The following is a 27,149-nucleotide window of genomic DNA, read 5'->3' on the forward strand; positions in this document are numbered from 1 at the left end:
CAGTGCCCAATCAAAGTCTGTCAGTGCCGACCACAGATACCATTCAGTGCCCAGCAGTAACACCTGTCAGTACCTCGTCATCAGTGCCGCCTATCGGTGCCCATCAATTCTACACATCTGTGCCAACTCATCAATGCCTGTCCAGTGAAGGAGAAAACCAAATGTAATGACAAACTAAAACTTATTTTTTTAAGAAAATTATAAAAAAATTGTTTGGGTACAGTGTTGCATGACCGCACAAATTTCATTCAAAGTGCGACAGCGCTGAAAGCTGAAAATTGTCCTGGGCAGGAAGGGGCGAAAGTGTCTGTTATTGAAGTAATTAAAAGAAAGAAATGCTTGCAATATATCGCTCCTTGTATAATCTATACAATATATAAATTTCACTTTTTGAATTTAATTACTGTAATTAACTTTTTGATATTCACATTTTTTGAGATGCACCTGTATATTTAGATGTTGGTGAGAATATTTTCTTTCTGGTTCTTTTTTTTTTTTTAATTGAAAAAAATCTTTATTGTGCCAATAGTTATACATCACAGTTTACATACAAAGAAGATTTTTTTTATCAACACCAGCAGGTATGTAAAGTATCAATGCAAGGAATGAGATTACAGCACAACATAGAATACCTTGCCATAGCTCATAGAAGGATATTATAAGATTAACATCCTATTACCACAAGCCTATGACCCACTACTTGGATATTATTGTTGGTTAACAACTACACCAAATAAGCAGAGGATGACTAAGTAGGGCATGATAACACATAAAACGTTAAAAACAATAACAGCCATCTGAGCTGAGTGGGCAGGAACTAGCCCGCCAGCCCAACACAGATCAACACCGATCAACAGAAGGCCAACAGGCGTGCACAACCCGCCTGCACATAAAGAAGCTTCTTCTCCAAGGTCCGTGAGTGCTCCCATAGAGTATGTTTGGGAAATTAAATATTGAGCAACTGTGGGATTTAACCTGATAACCTTCTTGAGAGTCCACGTTGCTCTCTTCCCCCCAAATTATTCAAACTGCTCATGCCTGTAGCAACCGATACAAGACCAATTGCGGGGGGGGGGCAACCCAGAAGTCCCCAACCAGGCTTGCCATATGAAGTGGAATTAGCAATTTGCATTTCTATGCCGATATGTCAACTGTTCCCTGATTAGGATGTAATTAACTTGGTCCACCCATTGTTTTTTAGTCTGCACACTTGGAGAAAGCCAGAATCTAGCCACTAATTTCTGGGCTCTATAGAGTAGTCTGATCACTGCTATATTAGAGGGGGGGTGTATATTTTTCTTCATCGATTGGCTCCCACCACACAGATTAAGGGGTCCAACAGGACCTCAACATTGGAGTACAGTAGATTACTACAGTTATTTCATCACAATACCGATGCAGTTTGGTACATCGCCAAATCAGATGGATTAAAGAGCCTTCCTCCCTATTGCATTTGGGACACATAGAAGAATCCCTCATAACCCAGTGATGCAATTAAATGGGAGTACGATAAGCCCTGTGAAGTAAAAATAGGTGAGACCACCTGTGGGACTGTGAAACCGAGGTAAGCGGTCCAGATTGTAAAAACAACTCCCTGGTCTTGTCATCTATTTCTCCTAGATTCTGCGTCCAACCCCTCCTACGTGGCAGATTTGCTGGGTTTTGTAGGGCTGATAGTAAGAATGAATAGATATGAGATATTGGGCCTTTTTTCTCTAGTCCATAAAAGATATCTCTTACCAAGGGATGGCTTGATGGTGAGAGTAGATATAAGCCCATAAGCTTGAAGAAGCATGTCTCAACTGAAGGTAAAATTGTTGCCTAGGTAAGTTAGGTTCTCCCTGAAGGTCCAATTGTGTAATGCAGGGAGGAATAGGAAAATCATGTAAAATCATAGATGAGTGAAGGTCCACTTTAACCTTTAACTCTTTAATCATTATTAACTGAAAGCAAGTCAAATCATGGAAGTAAACTGAAAAGCTATTCAAGTTGCAACAAACTGTAATTGGATTGTAGTGATACTTGATGACCACCATTATGATCGCATAACGTTCTAATGTAGACACATACATTAACAAACACTAAAGCGGCAATCTATGGTTCGTAATCGGGAGCCATGTAGACCTCAGACAAATTAGGCCACTTTTAAATAATACTATTCAAGTAGATGACATGGGCAGTGACGCCTAGAATTGAAAAGAGCTTACTAAATTTCATTTTGCAGTTGTCTGACAGATGTTAATAGCCTTGGTATCTTTTAGCCTCTGCAAATATGACAAATTCCAGTAACGTTTCACCCCCTTGTTTCAGTGATGGAACCAATATATAAAAGCCAGAGCAAAATAAAACTGGTGGTATTAAAAGCAACCAATCCGAACATAGCTGTAATTTGTTCTGCTGGGAAATAGGAACACTATACCTTTTTTCCCAGAATTGTCTGTGGTGTTGCTTACAATAACCTGCCTTGGGACTAGATTTGGCACTCGTAAACCATGCATTGGGACATAATCCTAGTTGCTCAAATTAGCAAGCATGGATTTTCATAAGAGAAAACAGTGGAGCCTTTCAATACTACATTTCAGTTGGTAGTATTCTAAGGAAGAAATGGCCATCGATCTAGGTTAACATTTTCCATAGAAAATCTATTTTTTCCTGTGTCCCATTGCTGAACAATAATATCCTCGGGTCTTTTGTTTTTGAGGTAGCAAATGCTGATTAAGTGGTCTAATGTTGGCCATACAAGCATTGATTTTTTTTTAAATGTAATCAACTGGTCAATCAGTTTAACTGATCTGATATTCTAAAAAAATATTTGGTGCTGCACAGATGTTACAATTTACCTAAATGTATCTGATCACTTTCAATGCCAAATATCTGTTGGAAAAAGTAACAAAAATCAAAAGTGACGGTTTCTAAATTGATTGATCCATATGTCCCAAAGGCTGGTTTAAAATAATTTTTTACACCCCTCAAGTCATGGCAATCAGTAGAAAACTGATTTTCTATGCGAAAAAATAAAAGCTCATAATCCCAATCGCGTTCTGCGATCCACCAATCAAAATCTCCTCCAGATACCGAAAGCCAACTACAAGTCCAAAGGAGAAAGGAGATTCGCGGTCCAAGGGCCTAGACTATGGAACGCTTTACCAACCAGCATTCGGTTGGAGGAGAACCACTTGGCGTTTAGGAGAAAGATCAAGACTCATCTCTTTTGATACCAAAGGAGACAGGAACAACAAGCGCCCAGAGGCGATTAAGTTCGCATGTGTTGCGCTATATAAGTTTTCATTCATTCATTCAAAACAAAATAGTAGGGAAAATGTACTTTTCGCTGAATTCAATAAGGATATCAAAATGTCAGTTTCATTGAATTATTGAATCGATGCATGTATTGCCAAACCTAAGGAGATCGTCAGATTTTACAATAATCCCCATGTTGAACAAAGCTGTTAGGCACATGAAATATGTGGGCTCTGATCAGTGGGTGTAGGGATGCAATGTCAAGCATTCTCTCTATACTTCTACTGTAACTGCTGCAGTGCTGAGCTGTGCTGCATGCGAATGACAACTCCATTCACTGTAGAGCTCAAACCACTGACGTGTGCAAGTGACAGATTAAGCGCTGTGTATCTACCATGATGCTCATGGCTACAACGTGGCTAAGGTTTTTGTACATAAATACATTTAAGGTGCCCCCCTGAACTATCCAAAATGTGCTAAGACCTTGGATTTGCCTATAAGCAGTATAAACGTGAACAATAACTGACACAAATTATGGAAACTACAGAAAATTCACAAAGCCATGTATAAAGGATACTGCCTCTTTAATATTACATTACTAAATACTAGTATTCACGCTTAGGATTATACAGGTTAGAACAAACCTGCCATGTATAGGTCATCCTCACGCTAAAATTGTGAAAGGTGTTCGTTCTGATTTCAAATGGCTTAAGTGCAGAATTTGTGAGGCTGTATTGGTATTTGGTTTGTAGTAGTACTACAGATCTCATACAGTATAATTGATCATTGTGAATGTTGTAAATAGGGTCTCCCAAGTCAGAGTTGGGTCAGCTGGCCAAACAAATGTGTTGCGTCGTATTAGCTTTACAAATGCGACCCTTTTCATTTATATGGTGCATTATACAGTATTGATCCTTATTTTAGTTAAGTTTAGACTGTTATGCATAGATTCATTATGCATAATTTAGTGTTTGCCTTTTGATTAGCCTCCAAAATGTGCCTTTGGGGGAAAAAATTGGAAAAATAGGATGGCCATAATAGGGACATCCAATTTTGAGGTGGACCAACGCCCACCTTTAGAACCTGAGGTTGTAGGGTAGATATTTTGTCCCCGCTGCATATTTATATAAAGGAAAATTTGTGCAGGTTAAAGAAAATATGATTTGTAATTCTTTATCGTATGCAGCAAAACTGTATGACCTGACAGTTTATGCTGGACATCCCTTAGTAGTAATATATATTGCATGAACAAGCAGAGAGTTAAGACATCAGTAAAGTAATAGCCAAGGTTCCAGCACAGTAATATGCAGTCCCAATATACTTTAGGCCGTAGTCTACACAGCAAATATATCTTGCATTGTGGTGGAAGACATATAGGAGATAATGACTAACATGAACATACCAAAAAGATGGCACAAACTAGCAGGCACAGAACCACTATGAGGTGAAGAGCAAAATGTAGGCTTCATAGCAGCAAGGATGAAAAGTGTTATCATAATGGGGGATTTTAATTATCCAGACATAGGGGCAGATCCACATACATCTGCGCCGGGCGCAGCGTATCTAAGATACGCTACGCCGCCGTAACTTATCTTTTTTATTTTGAATCCACAACGAATCCGTCCCGTAAGTTACGGCGGCGTAGTGTATCTCTCGCGACGTAAGATTGCATCTATGATCCGTCGGTGTACGAAGACGTACGCCTGTCGGATCTAGCCGAGATGCCATCGTATCTTGTTTTGAGGATTCAAAACAAAGATACGACGCGGGAATTTTAAAATTACGCCAGCGTATCAATAGATACGCCGGCGTAATTTCTTTGTGGATCTGCCCCATAGACTGGGCGGAAGGAACCACGCATTCGTCTAAGGCTCGCCAGTTCCTAAATGTCTTGCAGGACAATTTCATGGGTCAGATGGTAGATGCACCAACTAGAAACAAGGCGTTACTAGATCTACTGTTTACCAACAATACTGATCACGGATGTGGAAATATGGGGCAATTTAGGAAACGGCGATCACAGGTCAATTGGCTTAAGTATAAACCACACAAATAGGAAAAACAAGGGGAACACAAAGGCACTAAATTTCAAAAGAGCCAACTTCTCTAAACTACGAGCCTTGCTAGAAGATAAAAATTGGGATAAAATCTTAGGAACAAAACACGGAGGAGAGGTGGGTTTGCTTTAAGAGCATATTAAATAAGGGCATTAGCCAATGCATCACATTGGGAAATAAATTTTAAAAGAGCAAACAAAAGTCCTAGATGGCTTAACTCCAATGTAAAAATGCATATAAAAGCGAAGGAGAAGCATTCAAAAAATACAAGGCTGTGGGATCATCAGCATTCAGAATTTACAAAGAATGCAACAAGATATGTAAATTAGCAATTAGGGTGGCCTAGACAGAATACGAAAGACACATAGCGGAGGAGAAAAAAATACAAAGAAATTCTTTAAGTATATAAACAGTAAAAAAGGGAGGACAGACCATATTGGCCCCATAAAGAAAGAGGAAGGCCATCTGGTTACAAAGGGAGATGGTGAAGGTATTGAATTTATTCTTCTCCTTAGTCTTCACAAGAGAATTGGGGGACTTCAGTAACCAAAACTGCAGTGTTAACAGAGGACAGAATTGGTAATGGACTTGGAAAACTTAACATTTAATAAATCACTGAGACCAGATGGCTTGCAGCCGAGGGTACTTGGGGAACTCAGTCAAGTAATTGCCAGACCATTGTTCCTAATTTTTACTGACGGTCTACTGACTCGAATGGTACAAGCTGATTGGAGAAAAGCCAATGTAGCACCAATATTTGAAAAAGGGCCAAAATACATCCCTGGGAATTGGACCAGTTAGCCTAACCTCAATAGTATGCAAGCTCTTGGAGGGAATGATAAAGGATTATATACAGGATTTTAGTAATGAAAACTATCATTAGCAGTAACCAGCATGGATTCATGAATTGTTCTTGCCAAACCAATCTTTTAACCTTCTATGAGGAGGTGAGTTGCCATCTAGATAAAGGAAGGCCCCTAGATGTGGTGTTCCCCATAAACGTTTACTATACAAAGTAAGGTCCGTTGGCATGGACCATAGGGCGAGTACATGGATTGAAAACTGGCTACAAGGGCGAGTTCAGAGAGTGGTGATAAACGGGGAATACTCGGAATGGTCAAGGGTGGGTAGTGGGGTCCCCCAGGGTTCTCTGCTGGGACCAATCCTGTTTAATTTGTTCATAAACGACCTGGAGGATGGGGTAAATGGTTCCATCTCTGTATTTGCAGACGATGCTAAGCTAAGCAGGGCAATAACTTCTCTGCAGAATGTGGAAACCTTGCAAGAAGATCTGAACAAATGGGGTGGGCAACTACATGGCAAATGAGGTTTAATGTAGAAAAATTTAAAACAATGCATTTGGTTGGCAAAAATATGAATGCAATCTATACACTGGGTGGAGAACCTTTGGGGGAATCTAGGATGGAAAAGGACCTGAGGGTCGTAGTAGATAGGCTTAGCAATGGCATGCAATGCCAAGCTGCTGCTAACAAAGCAAATAAAATATTGGCATGCATTAAGAAGAGGATTAACTCCAGGGATAAAGCGATAATTCTCCCACTCTATAAGACTTTAGTGCAGCCGTCTCCTGGAGTATGCTGTCCAGTTCTGGGCACCAGTCCTCAAGAAGGATGTACTGGAAATGTGGCGAGTACAAAGAAGGACAACAAAGCTATTGGATGGAGGATATTCGTTATGAAGAAAGGTTGCGAGCACTGAATTTATTCTCTAGAGGAGACGCTTGGGAGGGGATGTGATTTCAAATCTACAAATACCTTACTGGTGATTCCACAATAGGAATAAAACTTTTTTGCGGAAGGGAGTTCAATAAGACTCATGGCCACTCATTAAAATTTGTAAATAAGAGGTGTAAACTTAAACTGCTTAGACGGTTCATTACTGTAAGAGCGGCAAGGATGTGGAATTCCCTTTCACAGGTGGTGGTGTCAGCGGGGGACATAGATGGTGTTTTTTTTTTTAACTATTAGATAAACACCTGAACGACCGCAACATACAGGGATATACAATGTAATACTGACATATAATCGCGCACATAGATTGGATTTGATGGGCTGGTGTCTTTTTTTCAACCTCACCTGCTATATAACTATGATAAAGGGCACTTTGGCCCCACACTCACAGTAGTTGTACCTAGCAGTTGTAGCATACCAGGCAAGAAAATACTGTAAAAATTCTCAAATTATTGGCAGATCTCAGTTCTATGCTGTAATGAAAATGTTGTGCATTTTCAAATGCTGTATTAATATACTAAGGCAACCAGTATGTACAGTAGTGTTGTCTACCATCAGTATTTTTACTGCCATTCCAGTGATCGGAACAGATTGCCAGTTGAAAATATGGATGGGACACTTGGCATGAGCAGTTCGGTCTGGAGCTGGCTGAGACCTTCAAAGTGCCTGCTACAGTTGGTTTAGGTGGTTCCAGCAGAGGGCGGGTCTGGCAGAGGTGGTGCCTGAGTGTGTTGCATGAGGTCATGGTGTAAAGGAGCTGAGCGGAGCCTCTTGTGCGGTACAGGAGCAAGGCAGAAGCAAAAGAGGGACTATCGAGGCTTTTTGGAGTGGAGTGAGTGAAGGGACCACCTGGTGTGGAGAGACTGTCACTGAGACTCAGGAGGGGAAGTGTCATGTCGGTGAGGTGTCATCATCATCTTCTGTGCTGCTGCACACTGTGGTCAGTGTCCTGTCCCTGACATACTTACTATGTCGAAAATAAAATAAGAAATATATTTTTTTGCCGTAATATATACCTTAAATCACATTGCTAATTACATATTGTATATATTGTACTTGTTTGTAGCCTATATACTGAAAAGTGTATTTTTTGTAACTTTGTGACGAGCCAATAAAAAACTGGTGCCAGTACATTTTGCGTGGCATGTCAGTCAATTTAAATCTGGTAGGTTGGCAACACTGATGGACAGTTTCATTTAATGCTGCTTTTATTTGCTTGGGTCTTTCATTTTTATTTTTCCTGTCTTTTAATATTGATTTATTTTGTTTGCTTTGGCCTTTCATTTTCTTTTTCCTGTCTGAATTATTTTCGGCAGCTGACAGCACATTTGACAGTGGTCAAGGGTCTACGGTGTACTCCGATTCACAGAGCAGTCAACAAAGTGTCATTTACTCTTCCCTGCCAGATGCTCTACCTTCAGCCATCCAACGAGTATTCAGCCCACCTATGATTGAGGGCCAGGTTCTTCCACAGAGTCCTCAGCATCAACTAGGGCAATACCAGCAGCCTGCAGCAGTAAGTGTGATCTGTTCATTCTTTGTTTTTAACGTTTGCTTTAGCATGTAAAATACAACAGTGAATTCAAACCTATAAAACGTATTTTTAAATGGATATTTATGTTAAGTGGAAGAAGCAATATTCTTCTTCCGATTTAACAGAAGCAATATTTGATACTGCAGTCATTCTCTTTACTTATCGTAGTCCCCTACCTCAGACCCAAGCGCTGTGATTATGGACAGTGGTGAGGGGGTTAGCTGTAAGGTATATGTTACCGTCTGCGTCCTCTTTAGGAAGAATCTTTCTCATTGGCCTGCATGACTTTCCTGAAAGTGAGAGTAAATTCAACATTTTCAGCTGCCATCACAACAGCAATAGAGGGGACAACTGTCTTAGAGGAAGGGGATACCCTTCAAATTGGAGATAGATAGATAGATTGTATTTAAATTAAAATTGTGTGGTCATGCGACATTGTAGCCAAACAAACTTGATCATTTTCCCCCACAAATAAAGCTTTCTTTTGGTGGTATTTTGATCACCTCTGCGGTTTATTTTTTGCGTTGCAAACAAAAAGACCAACAATTTTGAAAAACGTATATATTTTTTTACTTTCCGCTATAATACATATCCCAAAAAAATATAAAAAACTAATGTATTCATCAGTTTAGGCCAATATGTATTCTGCTACATATTTTTGGTAAAATAAATCATGAAAAACGTATATTAATTGGTTTGCGCAAAAGTTATAGCGTCTACAAAATAGGGGATATATTTATGGACTTTTTGCCATTATCAGTAAAAACAATCTCCGATTTTTAGCCGGACCTTGACATTGCGGCAGACAAATCTGACCCCAAATTACCCTTTTTTTTTTTCTTTGAGGACCAGTGACTTTATTACAGTGGTCAGTGCTAAAAAAAAAAAAAAAAAAAATCACTGATCAATGTATAAATGACACTGTCAGTGAAGGGGTTAACACTTGGGGGAGATAAAGGGCTTAACGGTGTTCCCTGGGTGTGTTCTAACTGTGTGGGGGCTGGACTGACTGGGACAACATCGAGAGCACTGTTCCTAAACACTAGGAACAGCAGATCTCTGTGTTGTCCCCTGTCAGAACGGAGATCCGCCTCGTTTACATAGGCAGATCCCCGTTCTGCCTCTGAGCAGCGATCGAGCGTGGCGCTGCAGAAGTCCCCAGTATCTATTGCATGAAACAACGTACATGTATGACGTGCAATAGAGCCGCCCTGCCACAGTATATGTGCGGTGGGCGGTCCTAAAGTGGTTAAAGGTAAACTTATCCTTTTTAAAGCTATGTTCTCTTTTGGGTGGAATACCTCTTTAAGGAAATACACATTTGGCTATAAAAAAAAATTGTGGGGTGGGGGGCTGGATTTGAATTGGTTTCTAAATGTATATAATGTTACATGTGAAATTAATTAGAAACTCTTATGCCCTGTACACACGATCAGTTTACCTGATGAAAACCGTCTGATGGATCTTTTCATCAGATATCCGATAAAGCTAACTGATGATCAGTCGTGCCTACACACCATCGGTTAAAAATCAGATTGTGTCCATCGCGGTGACGTAAAACACAACGATGTGCTGAGAAAAATGAAGTTCAATGCTTCCGAGCATGCGTCGACTTGATTCTGAGCATGCATGGATTTTTAACCGATGGACGTACCCACAGACAATCGTTTTTTTTTATCGTTTTTTTAACCATCAGATAATTTTAAAACAAGTTCCTAGTTTTTTGACTAATGGATAAAAAAACCGATGGGGCCCACACACGATCGGTTCGTCTGATGAAAACGGTCCATCAGACCGTTTTCATCAGACGAACTGATCGTGTGTACGTGGCTTAAGCTGTTATGCTTTATTTTTTTATAATACTTTTATAATCCAATCTTCTGGTTTAACTTAATCTTAATTTTGTTACAAATTTAGTAAAATTTTATTGCACCCTTTATTGCACCCTTTATTGCATTGTATTGTTAGAAAGCTTTTTGGTTCACATGTTTCCCATTCAAGCACCAGAGACAACTTAATCGAAGATTATTTTGATAGCTCCTGCAGCAGTCAGCAAAGATGTAGTACGTCTGTGCTGTGAAATAACCAATGCTGGCAGAATTTATAAGTCCCATTAAAGTACTGAAATATTCCATGTAAATACAAACGCAGTACTGAGGATTATTTAGTTGCAAGATATTCTATCTCACTTGATCACCAGTACCCAAAGCCTTCAGTCACCGTACCATCTTCTTCACAATGTTACTATCTTTAGAAAAGTTCTACCATTGACAGAAACTTCCTTTCGGTGATGACTCATTCCTGCCCTACCTACCGCCGAAACAGTGATTCCATGGTTGCCACAAGATCTAAGACGACACTAATGGGCTCTATTTCTGCCGAGTATCTACTGGAAAATAACGAGTTGGATACAAAACTAGATGTTTTGATGCCAAAGAAGATTACAGTACACAACTGTGATGCTTGTGTGGCTCAGATACAGAGAGAAAAATATTCACAGAAGTCTTGCTCTTTTCTACATCCCATTTCCATGTCAAACAAAGGATCTAGTATGTGTGATCTAGAAAAACATTCCATCTTGCCACCACCACCTCAACAAGGATGCAAGCATAGCTTAGATTTGTCTGGGTTACATGAGCTTTTGCAACTAATTATGAACCAGAAAACTCACTCAGGAGCTTCAAGGATGTCCTTGTCTGGAAGTGGTTTTCACGAAACAATCAACTTTGACAATCCAGATAACTCTTTTACACTATTAACCAGGGATAAAGATTGTGCCAATAGAAGATTCTCCACAAGCTGCAAACCACAATCTCCTACTGAACAATGTGGGAATAGAAATTTAACAGGCTGCCTTGTGGTAGGTCAAATGACTGCATTTTTCATCTGTTTTGTCTTTGGGATGGATGGACAAATCCCTGACCTGCCTGTATCTACGTTTGCTCAATTTGTAGTGGTCCTTTGTTTTGTTTATGAAAATTGTTCCCTTTCCTGTGCTTCTCCAGCCCTTAATGTCAAGCTTAAAACTCTAATTATCCTGAGAGCTCTGTGAAAATGGCCTGAAAGCATGTTACTTGTTTAAGTGGAAAAGGCGTAGGAGAGAAAATGATCGTTCAGTAGCATCCTTTTGCTAGTGATGCTGAAACTGCATCTTATTACGCATGCAGAGCCGCAGAAAATCCCTGCCTCTCTCATTTCCTCTCTGTATGAAGCAATAACCTAACCACTTTGATTGAGAGCAGTAATTAAATAAGTTGCACGTTCAGCAAAAACAGACAACTGATAAATTAGGCATTGAAACGTGGTCTTTCCAACAAATTCCATTCTCCTGGATTTCTGTGCAGCCAATAATTTTTTCCTGTGGTTTGAAGCCTTGTAGCAATTATTTGTCCCTTTTGATAGAAGGGGAAGGTATTTTTATTTTTTTTTTTTTTTTTTTTTTTTAAATGCATTAAATCACTGAAGGTAACGTTATTGCTCATTTCAAGTTGTTTAATTAGCTAATTTTAGTAAGCAGATCTTTTAATTACATCACCCGTCTCCAGATATCTGTCCAATAAGATATTCAATTATTTAAATCCTATTCTTCTGAATATTTAGTATCCATCAGATGGGTTTGCCCTGTCTGCTCAAGCATGTTTCTGTCCTGCAATCTATTTTTAAGCGGTTGTTACAGAACGCTTTCCAAGAGGCGGAAATTAACCTCGGCTCCTGCCGTTTCTCAAGCTGATGGTTTGTGTGCCAAGACATCCAGCCTCCACAGTCTGCCAGGTTGATAGAATATGTGTAAAGAGACAAAGACTGATGAAAGTTGAATTGCACAGTTATCTAGTATAAAGGACATGTTAATGTGACTGAGCCTTCACACACTGCAGTTATCGGGGAACTTAGATTACAAGTAAGCTGAACATAGGACATAATGTAGTTTATTCCGAAGAGTAATGTAACAGGTGTAAAGTAACCCATGGCAGCCTATAAAATTTACTTTTTTTAGTGCAGCAATATGAGAACAGAACTCACTGAAAGCACCAGTACATTGTGAGTAATGGGCATTATTGCTGCAGAGACCTGCTTAAGACTTTCCCTGACTTGGCAGTTGTTTGAAAGGGATACTCCTGCCTTGACAGGCCTAGGTGCCAAAAGTTATGTGAAGACCTGTCATATAGTTTGTATTTGTAGGACTACACAAGATAACTGTAAGGTATTTATTTCTTAAAGCGGGGGTTCACCCTATTAAAAAAAAAAATTTTTTATTCTAGCATAAAATTCGGCATCGTAGCGCGAGCTACAGTATGCCAGTCTTACATTTTTTATCCCCGTACTCACTGTGCTATTGTACATTGAAGATTCCGGGGAATGGGCGTTCCTATGGAGAGAGAAGGTGATTGACGGCCGGCCCTGGCACGTCCCGCTTCTCCGGAAATAGCCGAAATAGGCTTGGCTCTTCACGGCGCCTGCGCATAGCCTGTGCGCAGGCGCCGTGAAGAGCCGAGACCTACTCCGGCTGTCTTCGGGGAGCGTGACATGCCAGAGCCGGCCGTCAATCATCCTCCCTCTCCATAGGCACGCCCATTCCCCGCGGGAGTCGGAATCTTCAATGTGCAATAGCACAGCGAGTACGGGGATAAAAAAATACAGATAGGCATACTGTAGCTCGCGCTACTATGCCGAATGTAATGCTAGACTGATGTTAAGGAGGGTGAACCACCGCTTTAAGGACTTTCAGTAAAATTACCCCCAGTTAGAAGATAATGGGTGCTTGAGAATAAGCTACCTGCATACACTTTCACTAATTGAGGAAAATGGCAATCGGCCAGGTTTAAAAAAAACACTTTCCAATTGGTACCAGAACATGTATTTGTTCCACTTACGCCACACCTAGGTTAATTAGAAATATTTGGCCAAGTCAAACATTTGAGTTAAGGGACATGCCTGGAGATGATGTTGCCTGATAATGGTTTGTTTCTTTATGCTCTACTCACCCCAGGGTCTATGAACTCCTTAAAGCCCTCCAAAAATAATTTATACTGTATGACGAGTGCATTCACTAGAAATTCTCCATAGTGGTCAGCCTGAAGCAGTTTAATGTTTCCTCTTGGCAGAAATCAAAGTTAGTCCTTAGAGTTTTCTGGATTTGTAGATACCGGACTCTGGTTAACTGCTATCATTTTGTGTTTATACACCAATTGTTTTACAATGTTACATGTTTTGCATTGTAATTGTTCTGATAGTACTGCTATTGGTGTTTGTACCTTCAGTCTGGCTTTTCTAAACTGCTAGCAGTTGATATCTGATATATTCCTCTCCTTGTGGTTTGATTCTGGGATGTTTTATAGGAAAGTTAGTGCAGGTTTGCCATAAATGTGTAGAACAAGTTTGTATGGGCTAATGTATTGGCTCGTAATTTATGAGCCAATGTAAGCTGGGCTTTTTACTATAGCTTGTTAGAGGGTATGGTACCGCATTACTTATTTTCCGGCTCCCAGGCATTAACTATAGCAAATAGCACAAGGCAGAAAACAAGAGGCCAATCCCATCTGAAAGGAATTTCTCTACTTCTGTGTAAGGACACAATTTGGAGTTACCAGATAATGCCCATGTGCAGCCTTTGTTAACCAGTACTAAAGCACAATACCTTAAAATAACTTCATAAAAAAACTGACCGTTCATGGCAGATATCCCTCCAAGCTCTTACACGTTCTCTTAGTTATAGTACATGTGCAGTTACCGCTGCAAAATTGTATGTAGACCCAGTTCACACAGACATCAGCTTTTAAACTATTTTTTTTTTTTTTAAAACAATTTTTATTGGTTTTACATTGACATACACTTCCGGAAAGGAAGAAAGGGAACATTAGTTGTCACAAAATCAGCATGAGGTGGCATAGAAACACACATTCCAAACCCCCATGCCCCATCCCCTCCCGGAGCATAGCTGCACCATCCCTCAACGGAGGGGTACTTTGTTGCCAGGTGACCCAGCCTGAGCCCAGGCTGGTACACCGGCACAAACATTTGGCTGTCAGCCAAAGGAACAGATAGAAACATAACATATCATACACCTCCGACATTCACTCCAACTCACACCCACATTCATCCATACTGACCTCACAGCCCCTCACCCCCCACGCCCCTACACCCCAGCCCAGGCCGCCCGGAGCCCCCCCCCCGCCCACAGCCGGTTATGGCTGAGAGAGAGGGGTGTCCCCCCAAAAGGAGTCCGCTATGTCCAACCAGGGCTGCCAGATCTTGTAAAACTTCTTGGGACAGGCCCTTCCCTTATATATACACTTAAACATAGGTAATACCTTATTCACCATACGATACAACATTTGGGTATTCGGGGCCGAGGCACTTTTCCAATGTAACAAAATCAGTTTCCTGGCATAGAATAGAACAGTTCGTATTAAAGTCCGAGCATGGGTGGTAGGTACAGAGTCATTTAGCACCCCCAACAATCCGGTCTCCGGGGCGAGGGGAACAGAGATGTGTAAAGTGTCCTTAAAAAAAGAAAATATTTCCTTCCAGTATAGTGAAACAGCTGGACATGACCAAAACATATGTGAATAGTTGGCCTCCGTGGAGTCACACCTGGGGCAGGAAGCACTGGGATTCAGACCCATACGGGCCAACCTGGCAGGGGTATAGTGCAACTGGTGGATGAACTTAAATTGTATGTATTGATCATTAGAGCCTATGAGATCAAGGAAGCACGCCTCCGAGGCCTCCTCCCACCCCTCCTCGGACAGCCCCGGAATATCCACCTCCCACTTTCTTTGGGCAATTTGAAATGGTTCAACCCCCACAGACTGTAGGCGTGTATAGAACACTGTGACCAATTTCTCAATGTCTGAGTACGACATGAGAGCCTCCAGAGGCGATTCTGTGAGCCCCTGGGCCAGACCCCCAAACTGTGCCCGAACCGCATGGCGGAGGGAAATGTATCTGAATAGAAATTTCACCTGTATCCCATTGCGAGCCCGCAGTTCTTCAAATGAGAGAAACCGATCATTGATAAAAATGTGGGAAGCACGCGTGATCCCAACCCGGGTCCACCACCCAGAGTCGGGATGGCCCAGGAGCTCAGGGAAATTTGCATTATACCATAGGGGGGCCCTAGGAGATACCCCGCCTGAATCAGTGAGCAAGTCATTGCCCTCGTGCCACGCCAACCAGCCCACCTCTGTCGGAGCGTAACCGGAGCATCGTCCCGCCCTTGACCTGAGAAGGTCATCGACCAGCGAGTCCCTGGAGCCCACTTGAGCAGTCAGTAGAGCAGTGGAGCATGATGGGGAGGCCTCCAGGAACCAATCATAGACATACGTTAGTTGAGATGCTATAAAATACCGACGTAGGTTAGGGCAAGCCAGACCCCCCTCCAGTTTAGACGCCTGGAGAGAGGCCCTGGCCATGCGAGGGCTCGATCCCTGCCATAAAAAGGTGAAAAGGATCGAGTCAAGTTTTTTAAAAAGTTTTTTTAACAAAAAAATTGGGGATGCCCGAAACACATACAAAAATTTTGGTAGGTAAATCATCTTGAAAATGTTCACCCGGCCAATAAGGTTAAGCGGCAAGGAGGTCCAGGTTTTGAGCCTAGTCTCCATGTGTGTAACAATTGGGGTAACATTTAGAGTTTCGTAGGAAGACAGGTCTGCGTTAACATTTATCCCCAAGTATTTAAAGGTAGGTTGAATGGACAATTTGGACCTTGAGAGGTAGGAATAATCAAGCATAGGGCCTATAGGGAATGCAACCGATTTTTCCCAACCAACTCTCAACCCGGAGACCTTCCCAAATTCCTCCACCACCCTCATCAGAGAGACAAAGGACCGCTCCGTTCCGTCGAGGTAAATCAGGGCGTCATCCGCGTATAGAGATATCTTTTCAGAGAGGGAACCGTAACAGATCCCAGCCACCTCCGCCGTCTGTCGCACCGCCAGAGCCAAAGGCTCAATGGCCAATGCGAACAGGAGTGGCGAGAGCGGACAGCCCTGCCTGGTACCCCTCTGCAAAGTAAAAACATCTGAAACATCTTTATTAGTGCTAACCCTGGCTCTGGGATTGGTGTACAGCAAGCGGACCCACTTGATGAATCGGGCACTAAAGCCCATTCGGTGCATGGCCTCCCACAGGAACGACCAGTTGACAGTGTCAAAGGCCTTTAGTATGTCCAAAGACAGCACCAAACCCCCCATTTTCCTGGCCTCAGCCTGGTGAATGTGCAAATAGAGTCGCCGGATATTGTCGTACGTACTCCTTCCAGGCATGAACCCCGCCTGATCCCTGTGAATAAGGTGGAGAATGACCTTCTGTAATCTTAGGGCCAGAAGTTTAGCTAGCACCTTCACATCACTGTTTAGAAGCGAAATGGGGCGGTACGACCCACATAGCAACTTGTCCTTGTCAGGCTTAGGGAGCACCACAATCAGGGCTTCACACATGGAGGAGGGGAGCTCACCCTCCTGCAGAGCCTGCCCAAACAAGGAGTGTAACTTCTGTGCCAACTCTTCCGCGTAGTTTTTGTACAACTCGGCGGGCAAGCCGTCTAACCCAGGAGCCCTATTTGGGGGGAGTGAATGAATAGCCTCGGTGACCTCTTCTACCGTTAGGGGTTTGTCCAGTATCGAAACATGTGATTCCTCTAGGACTGGGAACCGAAGAGATTCTAGGAATCCCAATGTCTCTTCCTCTTCTGGGGGGGGCGGGGCGGCGTACAGACTTTCATAAAAGGATTTAAAGGCCTGATTTATGGCTATGGGGTCCGAAGCGACAGAGCCATCCGCCAACTGAATACGGGGTATCGTCCGATCCACGTACTCCGTGCGGGACAGAAATGCCAACATCTTGCCATTCTTACCACTATGCTCAAGTATCCTAGCTGACAAATATAGCTGTTGTTTCCACGTCACATCCACCCTGTGAAGGTCAAGGGCTCTGTGCGCCCCCACCAGGGCCCCGTGGGAGTCCGGGGTGGGTTTAAACTATTTTTAATGCCGTTGAAACTCTTCAGTTCTAGATTGGGAGCACTAAATCTACATCTTGGGGGAATGATTTCCACTCCTCCTCTTACATAAATCATAAATGAAAAATCCTAAAGGGAGAGTGGGATAGCCTCATAATTGCTGTGGGCCATGTAGCCCATATGCAGAAACTTTTTAATCAGAGTGCAGCCATTTTTATTCTCCAGATATTGACATATTGATTTAGATGGACTGACCGTTTAACCTCTACATTGTACAATTGTTTGGCACATAGAAACTATCTGGCTTTTCAAGTCGTGGTACAAAGTTTTCACCTTTTTTGTTTCCTTCTCTGATTTCCAAAATCTGTTATCCTTTGCCTTCTGTGTGCACCAAGTGTCTAGAAAATCTTTCAAACTAACCAGTAATTTTTCTCAGTTGTCCGCAGGCAACACCCATTTAAGAGTAAGCATCAACTTCCCCTGGATAAGAGTTTTCACAAGACTGTAACCATATTCCTCTGATTGGTATTTATTAGTACTATCCATTATAGGAGCAACATCCAATTTGTTTTTAAGGGCTCCACAGGATGGTTCTGAGTTCTGCTCATGAGTATGTATGGAGAATACCTGAGGGGCAGGCAAGTCTTGTCCACCAATCTCCTGCCTTCCCCAGTTATCAATGTGTTAAATCCTCCCTTACATTTCTAAAGGTATGACTTGAAACCTGATACTGTTTCAAATCGCGTATGGATCCTTCTGGGTGTGCACCTTTCAGGTCAGCCAGTGCCCTCTAGTTTGAAGAGAAGAGCACTGGTACAGGCGTAGGCTGTTGCAAGCAGCATGGGCACAAGGTGACCAGACTTGCTGATCTGCATTGCCAGGTTGCTGCGGGAAATCAACTGGCTGCTCTTCTTTTTTTTTTTTTCTTAGCAGAAGGTATTATTTTCTAATTGTTTACACTTATTTTTACTTCTGCCAACTTAAAAATGGGAAAAAGTCAAGCATGACTATAACCCAATGGCTTTTGAAATACAGTGTGTCCAGACTGCTCCAAAGCATTTACAATGTTAATGCAGTAAAATTGTTACGGGCATTTGATAATGCTGATGGAGCAGATTATAAAAATGCCATAATATTTTTGGGGAATAGAACATTCTCTAGCATTTATTTATTTTTGGACTTCTTTTTTATTTTAATTGTTTTTACTAGTAATGGTGGCAATCAGCGATTTTTTGCAGCATTGCGGTGGACACATCTGAAACCAATTGACACTTTTTGGGGACCAGTGACATCAATACAGTGATCAGTGCTAAAAAAAATGAACGGTTACTGTATAAATGGCACTGGCAGGGAAGGGGTTAACATCAGGGGCGATCAGACTGACTGGAGGAAGAGAGACCTCTGTGTACCTAATTAGCAGGAGCACAAGATCTCCGCCTTGTTTAAGCAGGAACAAAGATTGTCTCTGGACAGCCGCACTCTGAACAAATTGTAGCCTTTTATTAAAAGAAGGACAGCACTACAAGTCACAGCAAAATAAAATAAAACCTGACTGCTAACGCGTTTCGCACTGAAACTAGTGCTTAGCGCCCTTGTTTACATAGGCAAACCACTGGTCTGTGTCTCCTCTGAATGATTTGGGTGGCCATCGCAGCCACAAGAGCCATGCTCACGCTGTGATTGGACACAGCAGGAGCCACTCAGTGGATCGGGTGGCCGTGATGGCGCACGCACACCCCGGAGCCATCAAAGGGGATGATGTACAGGTATGGGACTTTGCGCTTAAGGGCCACCCTGCCACAGTACATGTATGTGGGGCGGTCCCTAAAGGGGTTGTAAAGGCAGAAGTTTTTTTTTTTACTTAATGCATTCTTTGCATTAAGGTTAAAAGCCTTCTGTGTGCAGCAGCCCCCCTAACACTTACCTGAGGTCCCTCTCTGTCCAGCGATGTCCATTAGTATCTCGGCAATCCAGATTCTCCTTCCTGATTGGCTGAGACACAGCAGCAGTGCCATTGGCTCCCGCTGCTGTCAAAGTCAGCTAGCCAATCAGGGGAGATGGGGCCAGGGCTCCGTGTCTGACTGGACGCAGGAAGCTGTGACTCGGCTCGGGTACCCTCATCATGATGCTTGGTGTCGGGGCACTGAACAGGAGGGAGGGGCCAGGATCACAGAAAAGGGACCCAGGAAAAGGAGGATCGGGGCTGCTTTGTGTAAATCCACTGCAACAGAGCAGAGAAGTATAACATGTTTTGTTATTTTTATAGGAAAAAATATTAGCCTTTACAATCACTTTAAATGGTTAAAGGCAAGTCTCTAATTTTTGCCTTGCTGAAGGGAAACATTGTTTTTTATCTCAAGAGTTTTCTACCACCTTAAGTGACCGGCAGACAAAGTACAAAGTCAACAAGTGTAGACCTCCTTGAGGAACAGGGCAAGGTCAATAACTTGCTAAAGTACAGGTGAAATCAGAGCATCTGTGGGAGAGTCTGATCAGTCGCAGGACTCTCTCCCCAATTCATAGATGGTGGTACAGGCAGTGTAATAAGTGAAAACTGTTCATAATGGAGGAAAAGGCAGGAGTGGTGTAACTAATCCTAGAGACACAAAGCTGTTAAAAATATTAAATGCACAAAATGCCCCTGTGGAAGGTGAGACTAGTAGTTTATTTTTCCACAGATTTATCTGAATGAATGAGGTGGCTGTGTGGGTGGAGCCTAGTATAGCCACGTCGATTTCAAATGTGACAGGGGCTGCGGAGGAGTGGGCACAGGGATGAGGGGGGTGTGCTGCAGATCATGTTACATGTTACACAACAAATACTGGTGTGACGTGTAAACAGGTTTAAAAGGTGGACTTATCCTTTAACCTCCATAGTGCCGGAAGTTCAGCTGCAGGAAGATGACAGGGCAGTCCTTCAGTGAAATTCTACAGACTCCAGCAGCCTTCAAATCGCGGGACATACTTTTTTGTATAACTACAGCGAAGTATGAGGTTCAGTTGTTTTCACATTTCTTCTTTTTCTTACAATTGCTTTGTTATAAATCGGTTTGTTGCTGCCTGGCTATGATTTGGAAAACTGAACATTTTCTTTAAAAATACCTTTTCCATAGTCTATAGACAGCAGCTTTTTATTATTTGAATCGCAGGCCATGGAGGGAAGAATGGATAGCCTTTTTTGAAAACTATTACACAGGAGAGTTGCCTTTTACTATTTCCGGGTGCTGCCTGGATAACTGAGATTATTATTTATTTATTTTACATTACATTTCATATGTGAGTTTTTTGCTTTTGCTTTTCAGCATGGAGTTGGTGTTATACCTGCTGTACACTCTGGACTCACTCAGCATCAATACCAAGAACTGAGCACAGCCTACCCAGTTGTGCAGCCATCCACCGTCTCGTCTGCCCAGTTTGGGGCTTCTCCTCCTATATTATCCAGCCAGGTATGTGGTTAAAGTGTGCATAGCTTGAATCTGTTATATCTTGCCTGTGAGTGTTTGTGAAAAATATATAGATAAAAGAAGCTCATACATAAATCAGCAACTTTTTTGTGATTTTAAAGTGTTTGCGACCTAGTATACCAATATTCCTCCTATGAACGGTGCAATAAAATATCCCTTATCCCTGATATTTTTAATTTACCAGATGAACAAAAATAAAGTTTAACACTTGCCATTTTAGTTACTTTGGTTACCAATAAACATGCTAAAAGGATCTGCAAATAAAACATTTTGGTTTTAGATTACAATGGTTGGCTTCTTTTGTTATGTAGAGAACGTTTACATAAAATATCCTCCCCCTTTTAATTCTTTTTTCTCCAGCATACCTTTAGACATTCATTTTTCCTAGGCTTTCTCACTAATTGAAATGAGTAAGGCCGCGTACACACGGTCGGTCCATCCGATGAGAATGGTCCGACGGACCGTTTTCATCGGTTCACCGCTGAAGCAGACTGATGGTCTGATGTGCGTACACACAATCAGTTCAAAAACCGATCCAGTCCAACGCGGTGACGTAAAACACAACGATGTGCTGGAAAAAATGAAGTTCAATGCTTCCAAGCATGTGTCGACTTGATTCTGAGCATGCGTGGGTTTGGAACCAATGCTTTTGTGTACTAACCATCGGTTTTGAACTATTGGTCAGGCGTCCATCGGTTCGATTTTAAAGCAAGTTCTCTGTTTTGGAACCGGAGGACAACAGACCGATGGGGCGTACACACGGTCGGTTTGGACCGATGAAACTGAACTTCAGTCCGTTTTCATCGGTTTGGACCGACCATGTGTACGCGGCCTAAGAAGAATGCACTTTTAAATCAATGTTGAGGATGCCGTCTACCTTCTAAAAGCTAGCACTGTACCTGCTCTTCTCTTCACTGGGCAGGTTTCATTTTGCATGCTTTTAATACATTTCACAGACAGCTTGTGCGGTCTAGAAATCCCAGGGCTGCTTTAACGCCAGATAAAAAGTAAAGCAATAAACATTTTTTTATTAAACCTAAAACTGAGGAAGATGCACCTTCTGTGAAGAAATTTGGCTAATGAAGAGATTTGGAACAAATATAAAAATTAATGTGTAGTCATTTTTGGGGGGGTAATTAAGAGGTAATTAAAAAAAAAACAGAATCTTCAATAGGTGAACAAACGAATAAGCCTGGACGGCAGCACTCCGAGCTGTCCAGGCTTATTCGTTAGGCTCTGCTGGGATCAGAGAACAATCAAGGGTGTGCATCACTTGGAACCTGTGCTTTGAGAGCATCTTTTCTTAATCTTCACTAGGTGGAAGAGTAGGTTTGATGGTAATTTGTGTCCACCCAGGACGGGCCCTGTGAGCAGCAGGGAGTGCATTATAGGGACATTAACCAGTAATCTAAGCAAAGTAATTGGAAGCAGGGAAACTACTACACCCAGCAAATAACAATAACCACCCAGATAGCAAGGATAACTTGCCACAAATTTGTCTTGTTAACGTGCTACACATTTTCACTGGCGATTTGTACACTTGCAGAGCACTTGAAGCACAAGTTTTAGTTGACACTTTTTACAATTGGTATTAAATTGGCAGGTCTCTAGCAAGAGCAAAGTTGCAGGGGTGAGTCTACAGCAAGTCTGCAAATCAATGACCACTGTGGTGGGATGACGATTGTACAACATAACTGAACCAGAACTTGCAGCAGACTTGCAGAATGTTTGCAAAGAAAGTTGATCTGGAGTCATGCAATGTGAACTTTTGCTGCAATTGTGCAACAATTGTGAAGCCTGGCAAGTCTAGCAATAGCTTAGCAAGTCATTTTCAAACTTGCAGCTCAATTGCTTGCTACCTGGGCAAAGCTACAAACCAGTATAGGAATAATGCAAACTTTATATGATAAAAAGATTGGTAATAGTGTGTAACTATTGTACAAACATTTTTACATCAGCAAATGAGCACTACAGGAACCTTGGTAAAGTTGTATATACATCCGTTCATTGTATATACACTTATTTAGAAAAGATGCCTCCATGTGAAAGTGGCAACAAGGTCCAGCTGCACGGGTCCTTGTGGGATGGTCATGGGTGTGGCGTCTGTTCTGAAGAGATAAATCCTGGATCAGTTGGTGCAGAGATTCTCCAACTGGCATTCAATCAGCCTTAGAAGCATCTTCTTACCAACATCGGTGGTGTGAAACTGGAACTCAACGTCAGCTGATCTACTGTGCTCCACCATACCTATTTTTTTCTAATCTGCCATGCATGTGGATATCTAGCTATTCATGGGTTGTCAGCTGCGTAACCTGGCTTCATCCTATGCTGCTTACTGAACCATGAGCAAATGATAGCTAGAGAATCCCAGACCAGGGGGGGCAGCAGATAACTAAGGCAGCAGGAGCTGCATGTAAACACTATTAACATTTTGTTACCAAACTTCAGATACAGCCGCTACAACAGTTAGGCCCCATACACACGATAGAATCCATCCGCAGATAAATCCCAGCAAATGGGTTTCTGCGGATAGATCCTATGGTGTGTACACGCCAGCGGATCCGTTTCCGCGGAGAAATCTCCTCTGGCATGGATTCCAGCAGATCGGATATTTGCTGACATGCACAACAAATCCATCTGCTGGAATCCATTCCAACGGATGGATCCGCTCGTCTGTACAGACTTACCGGATCCATCCGTCCAAAGGGATTCCCCGCACGCGTCGTAATGATTTGACGCATGCGTGGAATTCCTTATATGACAGCGTCGCGCCGTCGCCGCGTCATAATAGCGGCGACGGCGCGACACGTCATCGCCAGAGGATTTCAGCGCGGATTTCAATGCGATGGTGTGTACACGCCATCGCATAGATACAACCGGAGCGCCACTTGCAAAAAATCACTGGGAGGATACAGGCCTCTGCCACAGGCCTGCCTCGGGGCCTCTGCCACAGGCTGGACAATTTAGGATTTAGAAAAGTCAGTTTGAGTAGATCCTCCCAGTTCAATCAATGTCACCCACTGACAGCTTGAGCATACCTGTCATACGGTGCGGCGACTGGATCCCCGGTGGTTCGTCTAGGCCTTCCGGACAACCTCTGGTTCTAGGTTCTCCCCAGCCAATTCCCACCGCACAGCTCCTAGCTTGGGATCCTTTCAGCAACAGTTTGGGACCCAGCAAGCCGCTGGGGTCCCTCTCGAAGGTGCATGATGCATGACCTCGACATGGCAGGATGCGGTTGGGGGGCCCATGGATGCGCGTACCCTGAAGGTGGGTACCGCACCTGGAACTCGGGCCCCGCAAGAACCATCCCGCCAAAAGCGGCCCCCACAGATATATCCCCCCTCCCAGCATGCCCAATGAGGGAAAAACCATCCTGATTGGCTGCTGAAAGGAGGTGGATCCCCCAGAACCCCTCTAGCGCCAACTGCCGCCCAGGGGTGTCAACGCACCCCTGGCACGCAGACTGACCTACCAGACAGATTCTGGAATTGGCAGCAGCCTAAATTTCCATATTTCGTGAATGGGAGTGATTAAGCCTCTCATTCCCCACTAATTTTAGTGTAGCGCCCGTACTGAAAGTAGGGGGGCGCTACACATGTAAAGCCCAAACCTTTTTTAGATAAAGCAGAGAAGTGTTTAGACCCCTACTGGGTAATTTTCTGCTCTCTGAGAAAAGGAAGAGCTGGTGTGATCGATCATATTCAAATCTTCATTTTCTGTTACCTGCTCAGGCAAAACACTGAAGGTTCAGAATTGTTGTATAAGATGAGACTCGCTTGAAAAACATTAGGTTATTCTAGATAATGACAGAAGCAATGAGTGTCTGCAAATAAAACCATTTATTGAGTAGACAAGCCATTATATTTACGCCATTAAGTTACAAAAAAGTAACACAGGTTCAATTTTAGAAATCATTTATTTTGTAGAATTCTGCTTCTTACCTTTTAGGTCTTTGCAAGTGTTTTAATGTAATTTATTTGTGTTTGTTTTTGCTTGAATGACAGCAATCACTTCAACACCAATCTCTTCTACAACAAATCCCAGCTGGGCAGGCTGTCTGTCCAGTGCCACCTACCTCCCATACATACCCACAGTACCAGCCCCCGCTCACGCCGGCTCCACTACAGATTCCTACAGTACCACTGCAACAGCACCAGGTACCTGCATCACAGGTAAAGTCTCCCCATTTTATTACTTTTGTCATGCAATCAGTTTGGTTAAATTTTTAAGAGTTTAAGTGGTTTTCCAAGATAAATAACAATGACCCTTGCTTCAGAACCTTCCATGTAGTTGGCTCCCATCCCTGCCCACTTGATCTTTTTCGAGGCTTTGGATATTTTTTTTTTTTTGGGCACATTTTCAATAGAAAACAATGGATAACTAAACATTTACCTGTCATTGTATTAGTATTGGATCACTGAAGCACCATTAACATTGCCGCGTTTCAGGAGACACTGCATCATATGCAATTAAATTAATACTCCGTCTACTGTGAGGAAATTGGGAATCCACTATCTAGCCTATTCAGTTTGCTGCAAAGTCTGCACCCTATTTATGGATGGCAGACTGTTTAAAGCTTGCTATACATAAACTTTAATTGCCAGGGAAGGTCGTTTTGGCCACTTAACTTCTGACCAAATTCTTTGGGACACCTGACCACTATATGAGCGTTTTTAATATCACATTCTAAAACCATGAACATTAATATGTGGTTGCCCATTCATTTGCAGATTTAACAGACTTCGCTTTTCCAGGAAGATTTTCCACAAGACTTCAGATTTCTGAGAATCTGAGCTCATTCTGCCAAAAGAGCATTTGTGAGGTTAGGTACTACTGTTGTTGTACGAGAATACTTGGCTTGCAATTGACATTCCAGTTTATTCAAAAGATGTTAATAGTGGCTCTTCATTTTTTTAGTTACTTCACAACTAACTTGTCAAACCATGCCTCTATGCACCTGGAATTATGTGCCCCAACTCAATAACTGGAATGTGCGTCCACAAACATTTGGCCATATAATGTAATGGTCTTCATATGGAGAATTGTTGACGTAGCCACCTAATGGCTATATCTAATATGTTGGATGGAAGGTACAATTGTGAAACCTTTCTTCATCTTTTGAATAATGAAGACTTTATGCAGGGTAACTAACAAGTTAATCAATTACATACAACCCTATGCTTATATGGATAACTTGATGGGTTACATGTGATTGGATATCAAGCAGAATAGTCTGAAATATGAATACTTTATGGCACTGAATGGCATGCATGTAAACAGTGGGGTCCCTTTTATGGAGAGGTGTAAATGGAAAATTCTGAAACAAGTAGGTCCTGCTTAATTTATCAAAGAGAACCAATTAATCTCTAATTTCTATACTTTCAGGTCTGCATTCATTTCTGGGGGATGTAAGAAAAACTAAAACTAGTTGAAAGAAATGTTATCAATTTACAAGTAATCTTTTGTAAACCTCTGTAATTCTATTTTCGAAGTATTGTGCATTCAGACATTTTGGAGAGCTCCACCAATACGTTTTTATTAATGCATTTTGTTGCTTTAGTTATGGAGGACCTTATGGCGGTCATTGAGTTGGTCATGTCAGTCTTCCTTGTAAAGTCTTATTAGTAGTTTTTAGAGTGACTTGGTTTCAGTCTTCACTGAATTCCTTTAACTGTGTATGGATAAGGTACTCGCAAAAATTGAAAAATGCTAATCTAGTATCTGATGCCTTCAGCCAGAAAATGCAGAGTGGTATATAGTAGTTTGATTATATTGGGTCAGACCCTCAAAACTGAAATAGAGAGTTGGGTAACCGTTAACAGATTGGGGAATTTAAACCTGATGCTGGGCTATAGACATTCACATATTAACATGTATTTAAAACCGTATATGAACATTTCAGTGAGTGCTCACTGACCTTTGTAGCTGCAGGCACTATAGAGCAATTGATCCTCTAAGTCGACCGTAGAAAGACTGCTTAATTCACCCTGCCCCACTCCCTCCCAACAGTGACTCTGTGGTCTTTCAGCCTTCTAACCTTTAAAATATAAATCAGTGTTCTGAAAGGAGGAGCAGGGGTGAGTGACTAGCTGAGAAAACTTTAGTGATTCTGCTGAGGACGTTGAGGATGAATTGCTCC

At 42.2% G+C, this 27,149-nt stretch overlaps 1 protein-coding gene across 7 annotated transcripts in view; it reads left to right on the plus strand.

The window, feature by feature from the left end:
* Window positions 1-27,149, plus strand: part of WNK2 (WNK lysine deficient protein kinase 2) — a 312,062-nt gene that overhangs the window by 181,747 nt on the left and 103,166 nt on the right. For all 7 annotated transcript variants that reach the window (XM_040359295.1, XM_040359293.1, XM_040359294.1 and 4 more), the window contains exons 9-11: window positions 8,365-8,564; window positions 20,846-20,989; window positions 25,015-25,182. In XM_040359295.1, the coding sequence (XP_040215229.1) occupies window positions 8,365-8,564; window positions 20,846-20,989; window positions 25,015-25,182 (512 nt within the window). The remainder of the gene's footprint in view (window positions 1-8,364; window positions 8,565-20,845; window positions 20,990-25,014; window positions 25,183-27,149) is intronic.

This window comes from Rana temporaria, chromosome 7, assembly GCF_905171775.1.
Source record: "Rana temporaria chromosome 7, aRanTem1.1, whole genome shotgun sequence".
NCBI lineage: Eukaryota > Metazoa > Chordata > Amphibia > Anura > Ranidae > Rana > Rana temporaria.